Source organism: Podarcis pityusensis, assembly GCF_964106645.2.
Source record: "Podarcis pityusensis genome assembly, chromosome: 1".
Taxonomy (NCBI): Eukaryota; Metazoa; Chordata; class Lepidosauria; order Squamata; family Lacertidae; genus Podarcis; species Podarcis pityusensis.
The window spans coordinates 110,040,785-110,058,455 of NC_138028.1; the positions used below are offsets into that span (position 1 = coordinate 110,040,785).

At 43.3% G+C, this 17,671-nt stretch overlaps 1 protein-coding gene and 1 long non-coding RNA gene across 2 annotated transcripts in view; one reads left to right on the plus strand and one right to left on the minus strand.

Moving 5' to 3' along the window:
- Positions 1-14,366, plus strand: part of LOC308478964 (uncharacterized protein) — a 425,355-nt gene extending 410,989 nt beyond the window's left edge. Inside the window, exons 3-5 of the mRNA XM_081009176.1 lie at positions 3,978-4,113; positions 9,518-9,582; positions 14,016-14,366. Of these exons, the coding sequence (XP_080865302.1) occupies positions 3,978-4,113; positions 9,518-9,582; positions 14,016-14,028 (214 nt within the window). The 3' untranslated portion in view covers positions 14,029-14,366. The remainder of the gene's footprint in view (positions 1-3,977; positions 4,114-9,517; positions 9,583-14,015) is intronic.
- On the minus strand, positions 1,384-4,076 carry LOC308479207. Its single transcript, XR_013987552.1, has 4 exons — positions 4,006-4,076; positions 3,029-3,078; positions 2,097-2,198; positions 1,384-1,843 (listed from the first exon to the last, which is right to left on the minus strand). It is a non-coding gene; the product is annotated as an uncharacterized lncRNA (long non-coding RNA).
- Positions 14,367-17,671: the final 3,305 nt, after the last annotated feature.

Sequence of the window (17,671 nt, forward strand, 5' to 3'; positions counted from 1 at the left end):
TCAAACGGTCCCCAAAAGGTTGGCAATCCCTGGATTACACTGAGAGAAATCCATCTGATTTCAAGTGTGCTCAGCGGCAATAGCTTCTCACCTACCTTCTGGTTCCTGTTGGCCCAACGTGAGAGGCCGCTCTGATAATAGAAGCTGAAAGGATTTTTTCCTGTTCCCAGGCATCACTTGAAGGAAGATCCTGAAGAGAGCCACAGCTTGAATAGTTAGCAGAGCTTTTCATGTACTAACTGAAAATGTACTGTCTCAGTCTCGTGGCATTTGGCCAGAAAGCAGCAGGGTTCTAAATCAGCAACAATGAGAGTAAACTTCTCTTTTCAGTTTGGGCAGGGATGTCAAAATGTAAGCAGTTCTCCAGGATAAGGCAGATAATTTCAGTGGCATATGTCTCGGCTAATTCCGATCTCTCAAAATACCACTTGCATTTATGAGGCATTATCTGTAGAAATCTAACCTCTCAAGGACGTCAACCCAGGGAAACAGATGGCTTGCAACTGCATGTTTAATCCTCAAATCAAATAACAGAATCAGCACTTCAGAACGACTGCTTATATAGACACTTTTGTCAGGCAACGTGGCTTATAGCTGTCCATCTTGCGAAACGTGGCCCAAGCGAGTGTGTTGATGTGCAGCCAAAGAGCAAATTTGTAAAGCAATTGGCTTCAAAGTATGACTCATGCATTTCCTGTCAGAGCCCAGGCGAAATCATTTTGCCAAACCTCTTCAGCGTGAGCGCAGCACGCAGCTACCAGCTCATTGACTATTCCCCTTAATTGATTCTGAAACAATATGGAATATGCAAACACACAAAAGACTCCAGTGGAAAAGAAGGTGGTAAGTCCCCAGTTGATACCAGCGGGCTTTGCATTGTCATTTTTTGATAAGGGTGAGGAAACTGTGTTGCTAATGGGCATTCTGGAAATCACCAGAATTTAGTTATTATTTCTACATTTCATTTACTAAATTTATATCCCACAGTTCTTCCCAAAGGAGCCCAGGGCAGCACCATACAAGCAATATTGTAGAATAACCGAGATACACACACATCACAAAAAAAATCAGATAGAATTACTCATGTGGAATAAAATAAACTGGACACTGAGGGCCTTCTGGCGGTTCCCTCCTTGCGAGAAGGGAGGGTACAGGGAACAAGGCAGAGGGCCTTCTCGGCAGTGGCGCCCACACTGTGGAATGCCCTCCCATCAGATGTCAAGGAATTAAACAACTATATGACTTTTAGAAGACATTGGATGGCAACCCTGTATGGGGAAGTTTTTAATGTTTGATGTTTTATTGTGTTTTTAATATTCTGTTGGGAGCCACCCAGAGTGGCTGGGGAACCCAGCCAGATGGGCGAGGTATAAATAATAAAATCATTATTATTATTTGGTGTTCAAAGTTCCATAAATGGATGTGGGGGCTTTTTCCTGTTTCTCATTCACATGCAAGTAAATGTGTATCGCTAAGTAACCATGTTGCAGATAGCCTGTTAATCCATATCCTCTGACTGTTGAGGTTCATTGCAAATGGTTGATAAGATTACAAAGGTGGAGGGCAAGGTGCATGACACACAGCTCTATTCTCCAGCAGAAGGGTATGCTCAGGGAACTCAGGAGGAAGAGCTGAAGGGCACCACCGCCTTGTAGCTTCCTCACTCTGCCTAATAGTAGGACTGGCCCTTATGCTATGGTTGGGACAAGCCTCAGGGCAGGTATGAACAGACCAGATGACCCTATGCACCAAAACTAAGACTTGACTTACCTAACCCTCAAGAACTACTGTGGCTGCCTTGCCATACCTTCCAATTTATGCATGGTTTTCCTGTTGTCATTTCCTGAAAAGGGGCAAGTAAAGCAGAAAGAAAAGTTTCAACGTAGCTAAGAAAGAGAATCATCTTTGCAAGTGCCAGGAAAATTAAGCCGTGAAAGGAAATGCACTTAACTAGTGTGCTTATGAAACAAAGATGACACACCAAATAAAAAGTCTGAATTTGTTTGAAGAGCTTATGGGTTGTGTGCGTGTGGTGGTGTTATTTAATCCCCACTACTATTGAAATGAGCCCCTAGTCTCAAGTACTTTTCACATACCAGAGTGGTGAATTTCCACAAAGCCTGCACTGATGTTATGCATTTTCCTCCCAAGTGAAATGCTCTTTAGTAAGTAAACATGAGTATTAGATTGTGCTGTAGCTGGAGACAATGAGAAAACCCTCCATTTCAAAATACATCAGAAAGTAAATCATTTTTAAAAGCTTTGGATTGAAGGGTTGAATCTCTCAAACCTGAGAACAGGCCCGGCGTGGTTTCCTTCTTTGCTTCTCATTTGCCTATTGTGCTTGATGGTACAAAACAAGTTATATATTGTATTACAATTGCGTTGCATATAATGTAGCAGGTACTTGAGTGCAACCTTCAAGAATTGCCCATAATTGTAAAGGCTATGTTCAGCATTTTAGTACAAAATTCCATTTGGAACACTTCAGAATGGATTTTATTTCTAGATCATTCAAACCACTCAGTGGTCCCTGCAATTGTTAATGGTCAGTGGCCAGGGGTGATGGGAGTTGTATTCCGGCAATATCTCAAGGACCACAAGCTCCTCAGCCCTGCTTTATAGCACAGTAACTGCAACAGCTTGGTTGTTTTCACATTGTCCACTTTCGATTGCAAGGACCTCTCTGTGCTCCCTATGTAGCTCTGTAAGATAACACACACACTAATGGTGTGGCAATAATAATAACAGCAACATCAATCCAGTATTTGCCAACATAGGGCATATACTCAGTATGAAATTAATAAATGAAACGTGTGACAAAGAGGCCATATATACAATGCAAACTGACTTAGCTGATGTGACCTTGTCTCCATTGCCCTGTTGGGTATCTGGCTTATGGCAAGCATAACTAGACTCCACTGGACAAAACAAAAGCAAAAAAACCACCCAGCTTGAAAAATTTAAAATTAAAGGTTTTAGCACAAAAGAGAAAACTCATCCCATTTCCACCAAAATATTAACAAACCTGTGCACAGGCAAACACAGAAGTCTAAAAGGCAGTATCTTCTGACTTCCCTAAATAAATAAATAAAACAGGTGTGTGATTTATTACCTATGCCAAGAAGTCATACATTGAATGGTTTAAAAAAGCAAACCAATTTTGCCATGTGGGGATTTATGAGTGCAAGAACATTTTATGGCATATCCAGATCAGTTTCTCATAGGGCAAATGTTTTCTTGTGGGGAAAACAAGGAGATGGATGTCTGTTTAATTCTAAGGATACCTCCACAACACACACACACACACACACACACACACACACACCCAAAGGAGAAAATTCAGGGTGAGGTTATTTTTAAAGTCCGTGAGTTGCAGGATCCAAGCCAGGAGCAGGGTCTCTTATTAAAACTGTTAACATTCTAAATACCTCCTCACATTAAAAAAAGAAAGAAAGACTATTCACTTTAACCATGATGAGCTCTAGTTCCCAGATCATGCTCTGTCCCAAACTAGATGTAACACATCAGTCTTCCCTATATATATTTTTGGACAATAAGTCCCATTAGCTACGGCCCTTCAACATCCGGAGGGCACTGGGTTACAGAAGGCTGTAATACATCATGGTTGTATGTACCATTAAAATAAAATGAAAAGCAGAATCAGACACTTCCACTTTCAGGAGAGGAATGACAGGGGTGGGGATGCTTACCTATTCCCCCAGCTGCTTTTCTACTTATAGGAAGGGATGATGGGAGTTGTAGTTCAGCAATGTCTGGGGGATCAAATGTTCTCAGTCCCTGCTCTAATTTATTAAATGTTGCAGTTGCATTGAATTGGTAATATACTAGGGGTGGTGGTTGTAACAGCATTTATTATTCAAGCCGCACGGTGTTTTATTTTATTGCATTGCTAGAAATATTGATATAATCCTTTCCCCCACTATCTTAATATTGCTTTTGCCAATAACTCACAGATTTTGGCTGCAACCTATTAACACTTACCTGGAAGAACGTCTCACTGAACCGCAAGGGGCTTTACTCCAAGTAGACATTAATAGGACCACACTGTTCAGGTGCTGGATACTGTCCCCCGGAAGTAGCCCCTCAGCTGTAAGTAAACAACAACAACAAACAAATCCAAAAGAGTTAAATGCACTTTGGCAGAAAATTGTTGAGTGGGTTTAACTTACAACGATAAACAATAAATAATATAGTCTCTCTCTCTGAACACTACAGAGGCACGTGCATTCTCTTCCATTGATTTTATCACTTCATCACACACAGCAAATCTGAGTCAACATGAGTGGCAAGTCTCTGAGGTAAAAAACGAACAAGTCAAGGCCATGGAAGCAGATCACATGCTTAGGAATTTGTCTATTGTAACCATAATGAGGTGGCCTATTGACTCCAAGGAGACAATTCAGATATACAATGTGCCCAGTAAGGAGGTAGTGGATGTCTCTTTTTCTCCCCATCCCCCCCCCCCCGCCCCTGCCACATCCTCCTAGAGTAAAACATAAGTTGAAGAGGTGAGGAACATTTTAGAGAGGCAGGTAGAATGATACATGCAGATACCACAGGCATCAGTGCACCCACCAGCACTTCCCATGGCCCCCACAGAAAGTCCATCTCTTTTTTAAAAAGCATTTTTACAATTTATATACTCATCATTCATCATTTATCTCTTGTCCTTGGGCTTCCCAATCCATCTCTCCATGGCAATTTAGATAGTCTTTTGTTGGCTGCATATTCTATTATTCCACCCATTTTCGTCTCAAATCTTCCTTTATTTAGTGTTCTCTGCTGCTCATATGTTCATTCCTACTTGTAGGTTAAATGGACTATTATACCCTCTAAGACACTTTTGTAGAGTACCCATGGAAAGTCTCATTAAATATCCCCTCAAAAATCCACAATGCAAGAGAGACAGCTTTTTCTCCCTCGTCAGTTCCTGTTTGCAGTGGTCTGGCCTATCAAACAGTGACCACGCCCGCTTAAAAATACTCAAATTTCACTGGATGCCAGGAGTAGACAGCCACCCACCCTCCTTTGTGTTCAGAACAGAGGAGACTATTTCTCTCCGTGAGAGAACACAGTGGTGGTTGATGTTATTGTCTTTTTTTCACTGGGGAGTGCTGATGGGGAACATGTTATGCCATAACATGCATGACAGCCATTTTGAGCTATGCCATGATGTCATTGTCCATTATGCCACATCCCCATGACAACCATTTTGTGATTGGCATTATTATTATTATTATTATTATTATTATTACAGTCGTACCTTGGAAGTCGAATGGAATCCATTCCGGAAGTCCATTCGACTTCAAAAACATTTGAAAACCAAATTGCAGCTTCTGAATCAGAAGCCGCAGAAGCCCCATCGGCTGCACTGGCAGAGGAAGAGGAGTGCAGGGGGAGTGCGATCCCGGTAGGGTGCCATCGCGGCTGCCCCCCCGCCCACACTGGGCACCACGCCCCTGCAGGCAGTGTGCCCTGCCACCAGGACACGTGCCACGCCTCTGCAGGCGGCGCGTCACACCCCCAGGATGCACGCCAGCCCCGCCTACTCTCCACCCCCCAGTTGCATGAAGCTCCGCAACTAATCGGACATTTGGGTTCCAAAAGAACATTCGCAAACCGGAACAATCATTGCCGGGTTTGTGGCATTTGGGAGCAAAATGTCCGAGTTCCAGGGCATTTGGGATCCAAGGTACGACTGTGGTATTGGTGCTGTTGCTGCTGCTGCTGCTGTTCTACCACCCTTCATCTTTAGATCCCAGGGTGGATCACAACATAAAAATGTATAAATGTATAAAAAATAACAAAATACATAATAATAAACATAAGAACAAAAACAAACCAATACTCCCCCCCCCCCACAACACACTTAAAAGCATATCGGCTGTTAATCTGCCAAAGCAATTTATCAAAATGTAAAATGTGCCCACTTTGATACAACACCATTTCAGAGATTGTCTAGTTTGGTAGAAAAGAAATACTCATTGATGAAACTATTTGTTAAAACATTATGACAGCAATCGCTAATGTGGCGCCCTGAGATGTCATTGCACTACAGTTCCCACCAGTCCCAGCCAGCATGACCCACGGGCAAGGATGTTGGAAGTAGCAGTCCAACATTTGTCTAGCCCCGCATCACAAATACGCTTGAGGACATTTATTTACATTCCAATACATAGATTGCGTAAAATACATTATCCTTCAAGCAGCCAAACGTCTGTGCATTTTCGGATATCCAGTTTCACTGCTGACTTTATGCTCTGCTCAAGCACCACCACTAGTCCCAGTAAAATGAAACATCAGGCCAAATTTTCCTCTCAATTACACTTCTGCAACAGCATTTTAGTAGTCAAGGTTTTATTCCCACATAAATTTGATTTCATCGGCATTTGAAGAGAGCAACAGAGACAATGGCTGACTAGTTGATTTCAGATTTACATTCTCTAAATACAAGGGCATATGGTCTGACTTGGAGGGGGATATCAAGTGCTCACCAAAGCCAGACACAGTTCATGAAGAGGAGTGTAAAATAGCACATCAGTGGCTTGGTCACAGTCATTTAACATCTGCTACACTCATGTTAATTCAAGTTGGTCATCGCACGAAAGGAAAAAGGGGGGGGGTCACAAATGCAAGCTAAGGCAACTGCTCAGGAAATGATGTTGCATATGAGGCCTGAGTTTGACTGACGCTGGAAACCCCACCCCCACTTTTTTAAAGGGGGAGTGTAACCTCTGTTGCATCTTCATTGGGTTGCACTGAACTTTCAACCAGGATCCCCCCCCCCCCCAGTTTCAAAGGAGATGGTAAAGTGTCCCAAACATACACAAAAAGCTTGCATACCTTTTCGTGAAAGGTTTATATATATACAGCTGTCGTCTTCCTGGCCTCGTCTGCTGTTTGGGCACCGTGTGTGTGTGTGTGTGTGTGTGTGTGTTAAAAAGGCAGCTTTCTTTCTGAACCCATCCCAGCCAATCATGGATCACAGAACAATGCAATGGCATTGTATCAACATTCAGCAATTCAGATTCATCCGTGTAATGAGATCACAAAGGCAAATCAGAGTGAGGATATTGTCCTAATTCCAAATGGCATTATGTTGTAGGGCAGGCATCCCCAACCTGTGGCCCTCCAGATGTTTTGGCCTACAGCTCCCATGATCCCTAGCTAACAGGACTAGTGGTCAGGGATGATGGGAACTGTAGTCCAAAACATCTGTAGGGCCGAAGGTTGGGGATGCCTGTTGTAGGACATTGGGAAGAGGGAAGCCTGCCCTAAAAGAGACTGAAAGCATCTCGTTGCTTAGCGTAAATTGTGGCAGCAGAGTCACCTGGTGGATTGGGGAGAGGACTCTGAATGACATCTCACTCCAGCATCCTCCCTCTTTTGCTGCCAGCCTCACCTTTTATAGTAATAAGTCCATTGTTTGATATTATTCATGAGCTTCTGGATTCATCACTGATCGTATTAGTGTGAACTGCTTTGAGAACCATTATACAAATGCTAGTCAAGACTCGCTTTATATCCAGTTCTAATTTAATTTCCATCAAGAAAAATCGTAACAGTTGGATGTGCAAATTCTTGCATATGCTGCCAAGGGGGGAGGGAGATAGATGGTGCTGGATGTGCAATGCTGTAGAGTTTTGTGCCCAAAGCCTGCAAAGAGCACCAGGGGAAACTGACAAGGGAACACAGCAGCAACCACCCCTAACCCTCTCTCTCTATAGCTAGTGCTGAAAAATCTCTCTTCACCGTAAAAGTGAAAATGAAAAGGGATTTAAAACACCATGGCAGTTTCACCTCTAGACTGAAGGCATTTCTCCCAATGCAAACTTATCAGTTTCATCTTTCCTCCGAGTGAGGAGACCTCGCAAGGGCACAGTGCTTACCTAGGTTCCGTTCCCTTTGGAAGGAGGTCGCCAGAGGCTGACTGTCATTTTGTCATATTCAGCTGGTTTACAAATATGCAGGTTGAGCATGAGCTGGAGGCTCAGCTTCAGCATTCTAACAAACAGCCGCTGCTCCCCTATCAGATCTCCAAGGAAAACAGCTGGCAACCTAAGGATCTAACAGTTGGGCGGGGACCCTCTGGACAAATGTGGCTCTGCAGGCTTCTCCGTCTGGCTCTTCAGACTCTGCCCACATGGTTCCCCTGGGCTGCAGCCTTCACTGGCCCTGATCTGTGCACTGAGTGCTTTAAAGAACCATAACATTGTAGAGTTGGAAAGGACCCAAGGGTCATCTAGCCCAACTCCTTGCAATGCAGGAATCTTTTGCCCAATGCGGGGCTCGAACCCATGACCCTGAGGTTAAGAGTCTCCTGCTTTACCAGCTGAGCTATCCCTGTAGTGGAATGTGTTCCTGAAGTTCAGTAATGCTTTCCTGGATGGAGCATTGGGGTGGGGTGCAGAAACTAGCCTACTGTACAAACGTCACATTTACATTTGTTGCTCCACCCACATTTCCTTCTGGCCCCACCCACCACTAGCATGGGGCCTTCCGAATGTTGCCCAGAAGAGAACGTGGTCCTTTGGCTGGAAACGTTTTCCCAAACCTTTGCTAAGAGAACACAACCTCAGCTCTCTATCTCTTTCCCTTTCTTCAACCCAGTCTGACTCAAACTGTTTACGCAGACACAATGCTTCCTTCTCCTGGCCAGAGGGCTGGCAAATCTCCTCTGACTCTCACCAACGCTCCTTGGACCATTTTATTCATGGAAAACACCTGCTGAATATTTCAGGCTATTGGACGCTCTTTTGTCAAGTCCCAGACTCTCACCCACTATTGCCCCCAGGCCAACCTACGCTCACAGAAAACCCGCTCACAGAAACCTGATAGAAAACACAAAACAACATAATTTTCTGAGTTCAAGCAAAACATTGGGCTTTATTTAGTTCTCAGCGCAAAGATGAAACTGAGTAACTTGAGGTGGAGAAGCCCCTTCACTGTCGAGGCAATATTTGACAAGGGGGTTCAATTTTTTGTCAGTTTCTCATCTATGGAAGGAAAAGGGCAAGCTGGCATGGGAGAGCTTAATAACTGTGTCAGCAATGCAATGCAGGATTCATAGGAGGAAAACACAGGGACCAACAGCAACAGTACCCCAGTTTGTTAACTTTTACTGATCGTAATATTCAGGGATTCCGGATAACACAACACATTTCACATTTCGTCCTATTTTCTTCTGTCAACGATTTAGGCAGAGCCAGCATCCATTCAAATATTCACCCATTCATTCAGTTTGTTATCAATAATAATACGCTGGGAGACTTAAAACAGAAACAATAGATGCAATAAGGGTTGTTGGAAGCAGGGCTACAAGGCACTTGAAGCAGGTGAATACTTGAATACTTGAAGCTAATACCCTTTAAAGATATATGAATGCATGAGTACGTTATATACACAACCTTCATGAAGACTTGCATGACAAAGGTGTATAAAATTATGGTGTGAAGAAAGCAGAATATTTTCTCCTCTCATAATATTAAAATAGGAGTCATCAGATGAAGCTAAATGGTGGGAGATCAGAGCAGATAAAAGGCAGCACTTCTTCACATGGTGCGTAGTTAAACTGTGGAATTTTTTACCATATCATGAAAACAACATACAAAAATGCATTATGAGAAACTGCTTGAAAAGAAATGTGTACTAGGATAAATTCTCTAATTTGCTGAAGGATTTCCATGATGAATATGGTAATCACAAATTGCTGCAGAAATTTGAAGAACTGAATTTAAGATTGTAAAAAATGCAAAAGTGGGGGAATGGAAATGGGCAGATTTTTTTTCCATCCCTCGCTATGGCTAAAGCCATTTTGCCATGCCCAATTACCCGTAGGGGTGAGTCAGCTCAGCACGGAGCTAGAAGGAGCAGAGAATGCAATAACTGAGTTGTACTGGGCAGATCCATATAGAAGGGTCAATGCAGAGACAGAATCAACTTCAAACAGAGCTGTTTACACACTGTACATTGAAAATACATCCCCCCAGGTCTGTGTGCACACCATACATTTGTGTGCGCAAAGCACATTTATAGTGCAATTTCCCCTCAAAAAAAAAAAAAAAATTCCTGGAAACAGTAGTTTAAGGAGACTGGGAACTGTCATTCTTTGAGGGGTAAACTGCAGTTCCCAAGATTCTTTGGAGGTGGGAATGTGCTTTAAGTGTGTGGTGCATGTACAACCAAGGAAAGTCTGCCCAAATGGGAACTGGAATGAAGATACAGATAGGCAGGATGATGGGCAGGGGAATAGAGGTGCTGGGAAGCTGGGAAGGGAACAGGTAGGCAGAGCAACAGAAGACAGGCAGGCATGCAGCTGGCAGGTGGGGACAAGAAACAACCAGAGTTATAAGACACTTCCTTATCTGATAACAACGGTCAGGTTGGGAACTTGAAAAGTATCCAGCATAGGGTCATATTTGAGCAACTTAATGCTTTTATGTAAAAAAATTTTTTTAAAAAAAAATCTGATTCAGTAATCTTGTTAGTATTGGTCAAATCCAGGCCAATCAAAAGGAGTAAAATCATCTTTCCCTTAAGTAGCAACAAGTATTACTATAAGTTGGTCAACTCAATATACACATACACAACTTTAAAAATAATCAGATCTCATGAAAAGAAATGCATGCTCCTGGTGGACAGGGGAGCATTCAGTAGACTTTTAACTTTATTTGAGTAGACTATACAGCCTAAGCAGTTTAATAAATCTGCACACTTTCCACACACAGAGAAGTGGGATCATTTGATTTTAATATGTATTGCTAATTTGCTTCACCCTTAGCAGTAACAGCGCAATAAACAAATGAGCCCTTGGGTCTGCAAAGATGTGCTTGCAATAGTCTCCTAGATGGATGACATCGTTATTATATGGCACTGCTATGCCCCAAAAAGGTTCTTGCCCCTTTTTATATCTGTTTTATTACTGATGTGCTTTATGATCTCTGTGGCTGCTATTTTTCCTTTCCAGCCTCTCTGTTGTAGGCTTAACTGTATACAGTCTGCTTTATATCTAATTGTTGGCCTTACTAATTCTTAAGATGTTGTGATTGCTGTAACTCATGTTTTACCTTGTATGAGTTGCTCATTTTTGCCTGTACCCAAGATCAGCAGGTGAAACGCTGGCTCTGGGCATGGAAGGCAGCAATCTGAAAACTTAGTTACTACTTAGTTACTAGTCATTTACTTAGGGCACATCACCTGTCTTCCATGATGGAACTCAAGGCAGCATCCACAGAGTTCTCATGGGGCCTCGCATCTAAGCACTGGTCAAACGCAGACCTGCTTAGCTTCAGTAAGGTGGCTGTATCATTGTCTCCAGACCATGTTTTCAGACTATGCCCTGGAAGTGATTTTTCAGTTTGTGAAAGCAAAGAAGGTATAGAAGGGTGTGGGGGTGGAGGACAATAGCCTGCTATTGGCCACAGCCTAGATCGGAGTGGAAGGCAACTCCTATCATCAGCAGGGACTGATGGGATTTGGAGTCCAGCAGTATCTGGAGGGCACCAACTTATAATGGAAGCATGGACTAGAGGGATCACATGTATCAATATGCCAGGCAACGCAGGGCTAGAAGGCTGGATATGGAAGACAGACAACCAGCTTGAATGGTGATAAGACAGAGAAGGATGAGAGATGGCCTCTGGGACAGGAAAATTGGGATCCGTTTCATGTTTCCAGCAGCTCGTAGAAACAGAGAGGAACACTCACAAATGCAATGGAACAAATTGCATGGTGAGAATCTGGATTTGTCCACTGGTATGTGGATATCTGGATCACCATTCAAGGTTATGTTTTTTGATTGCAGGCAAAGCAGCCTCTCAGTCGTTCTGCAGTAATGGAGGTGTGAAGAGGACCCAGGAAGGGATGGCTCAAAGTCTGTCAGCAAAATTCCCCCGGTGGCTCCTGCCTATATCTTTAGGCCCCAACAGGCTTACCTGGTGGTCTTACCTGGCAGAAGCAGTAGCAGCAGCGCTTAGTGGTTTGGAGCCACCTTTTATATTTCCCACAATGCCCCAGGGTGACACTAAGGCAGGGCACTGTGGGAAATTAAAATGGTGGCTCTAAGCTACACCATGTGGAGTGACCAGAGCAGGTATAGGAGTGGGCCTTCCCAGGATGCAGGGCCTTGGAAATTGTCCACGGGTGTCGCAGGCTGACGCCAGTCCCAGAAAACAATATGGTAGAAGTGGACTGTTTAGTCTACCCAAGGGACAGCAATAGATCGTAAAAATCCCTTGCAAGTTGCAAGTCAAAGTAGCAAGCTTAGTGTTTTTCCAATGATCATATTATCTGTCTCCTTTGAGCATTTCAGCAGCTTCCACACAGCATCCCTCATATTTTATCCCACATTTTGTGAGTCCCAAAGCTGCTATGAACAGAAGCATGCGTGATCTTTTTATATCGTTACTGAGTAGTTTATCATTTCACTGTTCCTCAATTTCAGGTTGCAATTCTCCTGTTCAATCATCCAATTACAGAACAAAAGCTCTATGAATCTGCTTACATTAACAGTTCCTCACTATGAATAATCAATATGCAATAGCTGCTACAGAATAGTTACAAACCCCACTGGTGGGGATAGGGGGGTGGGCACACAGAATAAAATTAAACAAAAATTACACACCCAAGCGATGCCATTAAATTGATCACCTATATCCTGTCTTAATAAATACTCTTTTCCCGTTAAGTGTTTTTATACTTTTTAGAGCTTTTTAATTGCGCTGTTGTTCACATCCTTCTGATTATCACAGTGCACAGGTGTTTTATAAATACAAATCATCATTAAACCTCTTATATTTTACAGCCCAATCCTTAAAAGCAGTCTGCCAATGTAAGCCCCGTTCCATTCAACCACATATGTGTGAACAGAATGCTTTGCCATTCAAGCTGTAAGTTATTTCCCCCCAAGGGCCCTCTGTGTGTTAGAAGCACAGTCTTGGTATAACTGATTTTCCAATTTTCACATTACAAAGTAATGGGAAGCAGAATGAGAGCTTTCATTTTGCTTCCCCATAAACGTGGACCTACACAGTTTCAAAATTGACTGTAAGCAGGAACTCCTGTAATTAAGCTTCCATTGCAGTTGCTCTGTTTCTTTTTCTTGCTGGTATCCTTGCCGGATTTCGGTGGGGGAAAGCCTGTAGTCAAATGATGAAGCTGAAGCTAAGCTGGCCTTGGTCTGGGTCAGTGCCTGGATGGAAACTGGACATTATTATTATTATTGTTATTGTTATGGTTGTTGTTGTTGTTGTTGTTGTTAGACTCCTCTGACTGGCTTGTCCTAGCTCGGGTTGCCCTAGCTTCCGACAAAATTAAAAACAAAACAAAAAACGCTCAAACATTCAAACCCGGAAAACTGGTCCACATTATGCATTTAAAGCACATGGCTTCCCCCCTAAAGTATCCTGGAAATTGTAGCTTGTGGCTCACAGAGCTACAATTCCCAGCACCCTTAACAAATCACAGTTCACATGATTCTGCAGGGGGAAATCAAGGACTTTAAACACATGGCATGGATGTGAACCCCTTGGAGTTTTGTGAAGCAACAAAGTTGGAATAAAGTGTTGGTGCTGACCTTTAAAGCCCTAAACGGCCTCGGTCCAGCATACCTGAAGGAGCGTCTCCACCCCCATCGTTCTACCCGGGCATTGAGGTCCAGTGCCGAGGGCCTTCTGGTGGTTCCCTCACTGTGAGAAGCCAAGTTACAGGGAACCAGGCAGAGGGCCTTCTCGGTAATGGCACCCGCCCTGTGGAATGCCCTCCCACCAGATGTCAAAGAGAAAAATAACTACCAAACTTTTAGAAGACATCTGAAGGCAGCCCTGTTTAGGGAAGCTTTTAATGTTTAATACGTTATTGTATTTAAGTGTTTTGTTGGAAGCTGCCCAGAGTGGCTGGGGAAACCTAGCCAGACGGGTGGGGTATAAATAAATTGTTATTATTATTATTATTTACAATTGCATTTTAGAAATTTTTATTCTTCCTCCCTACAGGCTACACACCTGACTGATCCTGCTCAGAGCCTCCCTTGCATGCTTTTGCTTTTTTTAAGATGAGCAAAATTCCTTATGTGGTGTTTACAAAGCAAAATGTTAACCATAGCCGTTGGGCTGTAAGTCAGAGCTGGAACTAAAACAACCTTTGCAAAGCTGATGGCCTCCAAATGTTTCGGACTACAACTCACATCAGTTCCAGGCAGCCAGATTATAAACCCACCAGCGACCAATCCAGTGAGGAGGATAAGGCTGAACCGCCCTGTGTTTTGTAGGAAGAAAAGCTATGAAATTTCACAAAAGAAATTTCATTTCTTCAAGGCTTCAATTAAATTTTCTGTGCTGGGCTGATATTATTTGTTACTATTCCCTTTTGTCTGGAGAGGGGAAAAAATATTCAACCAGTGTTTCCTACCTGTCAAAACATATAGCTCTGAAACATGCTTTTCTGACAACAAACATGGCTGAGAATCTCCAAACAGCCCAGTGTGCTTGGAGAAGATGCATGCTGAGCATCACAAATAAAAGTTGGAAAAGTGAGTGGGGAGGGAGGGGAGAGAGGGAGAGGGAGAATGAAAGGTTAGATGGAAAGACAAAAGCAGATGACATGCTGGAATTTTTTTGGAACAAATAAGAAGAATATAGTGCAAATCACATAACCGTCTGATCAGAGATGGGCAAAAACAATATCTGAGTAGATGTCCACAATCTAGATACGGAAGAAAAATACTCCTAATTTAGTTCAAATTTCAATATTTATCATGGACACACATTAGTGCTTACTAAGCTGCAATAAAAGGATCTTCGTCACCCAAAAGTGATCTCCAATCAAGATTAGAGGAGGGAATAGCTTGATGGTGGTGGAGATACAATTGGGCTTCCTACAGCCTAGCATAGAAACCAGAAGAGTGTCAGTCATGAGTAGGGGTGGGAAAGAAATTCAGTTCAGTTCACATTCAAATGAAGATTTACTTAATTTACACTTTCCGAACCAATATGCTGACTAGAACAGAGGCCTCCTTTCAAAATTTGCACTTCTCTGAATTTTGCAAAGCACTTCTCCAGATACATAAAGTGTACAAAAATACACATACTAGGGGAAAGCGTTCATCAAAAATGTCTATAATAGGAAAAACTGCATACATTGGAAGAAATTTGCAGGAAAATATTGGTGCATTTTCATGAGGGCATTTTTTTAAACAGATGTGGAAATGTGGAGAATTGGACTTGAGACTGGGGGGAAATGAGAAACTGATAGAAACCAAAATGGACAGATTCATTCACCCCTAGTTGCGAGTCCCTTCTGAAAAAAGCTGACCAGCTCCAGCTCTTATATACCAGGAATTTCTGCAAACCTCCACTTAACCTTCAGCCATTGCTCCTACTCCCTAAATTGCATGAGTTTGATGTCCCTGAGGAACTTGTAATCTATATTTAGCAGGGTGGTGGGAACCCTTTGGCTTAAAAAACCTAAAGGAGAACAAAAGCACTTCCCCCCCCAGCCCAATTTTAAAATCCATAGAATCGTAGAGTTGGAAGGGACCCTGAGGGTCATCTAGTCCAGCCCCCCAATGCAGGAATCTAAGCTAAAGCATCCATGACTGATGGCCACCCAACGTCTGCTTAAAAACCTCCAAGAGACCACAACCTCCCGAGGGAGTCCATTCCACTGTCAAACAGCTCTTGCTGTCAGAAAGTTCTTCCTGAGCCTTGAGCGGGGAAGGCTCCGGTCTCATCCTTGGCTTCTGCTCCCCATCCCAATTCTATCTTGCTTCCTAACTGGAGACGTGGGGAGGGAGATCTCATAAGGCAGGTTTTTGTTTTTAAATGGAATGGGTATGAGTAGTCTGTTGCTGTAGCAAGAAGAGTGGCTTTGAATCCCCCTCCTGATGCGGAGAACCTCAAGGCCTTGGAAAGAGAGGAGGAGGATCGCCTGTTTATATAAATCACAGGCGAAAATCAGTAGCTTAGCTGTATGTGACGGTCATTCTATATAGGAGCGGAAGGAAATCGCCTTTCCAGAACTGCGCTCAGAATTGTTGTGAATAGAGGTTCAAATATGGCAATAAACTCTTCTTCCCATAAATTGCTTACATATCGCAGTGTCCCAGCACCAGCTGTTTGCAACACCATCAATCATAATAAAAGAATAAAATTTCAAAAAAAACAACAAAAAACAGAAAGTTCTTCCTGAAGTTTAGCCAGAATCTCCTTTCTTGTAAATTAAATCCATTGGTTCGAGTCCTACTCTCCGGAGCAGGAGAAAACAAGATTGCTCCATCCTCCATGTGACCACCCTTATGATATTTGAAAATGGCCCTCATATCTCCTCTCAGTCTCCTCTTATCCAGGCTAAACATACCTCAGTACCTGTACACTGAGTTGGAATTACATAACTAAGAGCACACTAGGCACATCTAAACACACACACAGTCTTCCAGCACTTATCCCCGTGAGCCTTTGCAGCCTGCTCTGCCACTTTGCAATGCAACTGATTACTGTGAGTCGAGGACCCTCAGCTCGCTTAGGGATAAATAAGACACAAGGATGCATGTATTTTAGGTTAATGGGCTAAAGAAGGCCACAACTTTATTGGTTACAGCATGTGAGTGGTATTGGCTTAGGCACTGGATCAAACAATCTATACATGACTCCACCCCGCTCAGTGGGGAGTCATCCGAAGGTTAACAACCAGTGGAAGGAGCTTGTTGATGCAAATACAACTGGAAGCTTCCCCTGATGTCACCAGGCATTGTGTCATGGCCCTAGCCACCAGCAGGGCATTGGAAAGGATCTACAACCACCAGATTCCTTTAACAGAATACTATCCAACATCCTGTTCTCACAGTGCCTAACCAAGATGCCAATACCAAGCCCACAAGCCAAACCTGACCACAACAGTACTCTTCCCTGCATGTGATTCCCCCAGCTGCTGGTATTCAGAAGCAAAGCTCCTCTGACAGTGGAGACATAGTATTTAAGTTCACTGGGTCTACTCTGAGTAAATGTTGGTTGAATACAACCCATTGTGTGCACACATACAAAAACACATACTGCACACATTGGGATACCAATGTCTCTTGTACCTTGAAATGAGGCTATACCAAGTTTTGGCCAGCCCTGTCTGTCTGGGAAGATGATATACTCTGGGTCTTGACATACCCATTGTCCTCCTCCTTCCTGTGCTCACCTCCTGATGAAGCAGCCAATATACAGGCTGTCTTCTCCTTGGCCATTTCCTCATTGTCTCTAAATAGAGCACAGCAACCTGGACGTGGTTCCTGAGGTCAGGAATGCCCATCACAGGACAATTGGGTCTCATCAGTGAACTTACAGCAGCCCAGCAGCCTCAGTGACCCACCAAGAACGATTGGTAGCAGCTATGTCTTCATGGTCATGGCTGCCCCATGGGTGAATGTCAGATTGCTGCTTTGCCCAGATGGTTGCTGCAGGCTCAATGGGGCTTTCCTCGTGGGCAGGGACACTCCCTGAGAGAGGAAGTCTAGGAAGCTCCTCTGTTATCTATCAGTATGATATGGAAGCAGCTCTCTGGAGTCTCAAGTAAATGAGATCCCTTTGCCTGAAGATGCCAGGATTGGACCTGGGATGCATTACATGGCCCCATCTAGAAGAAGCCAAATGCAACTCCTTCCTTT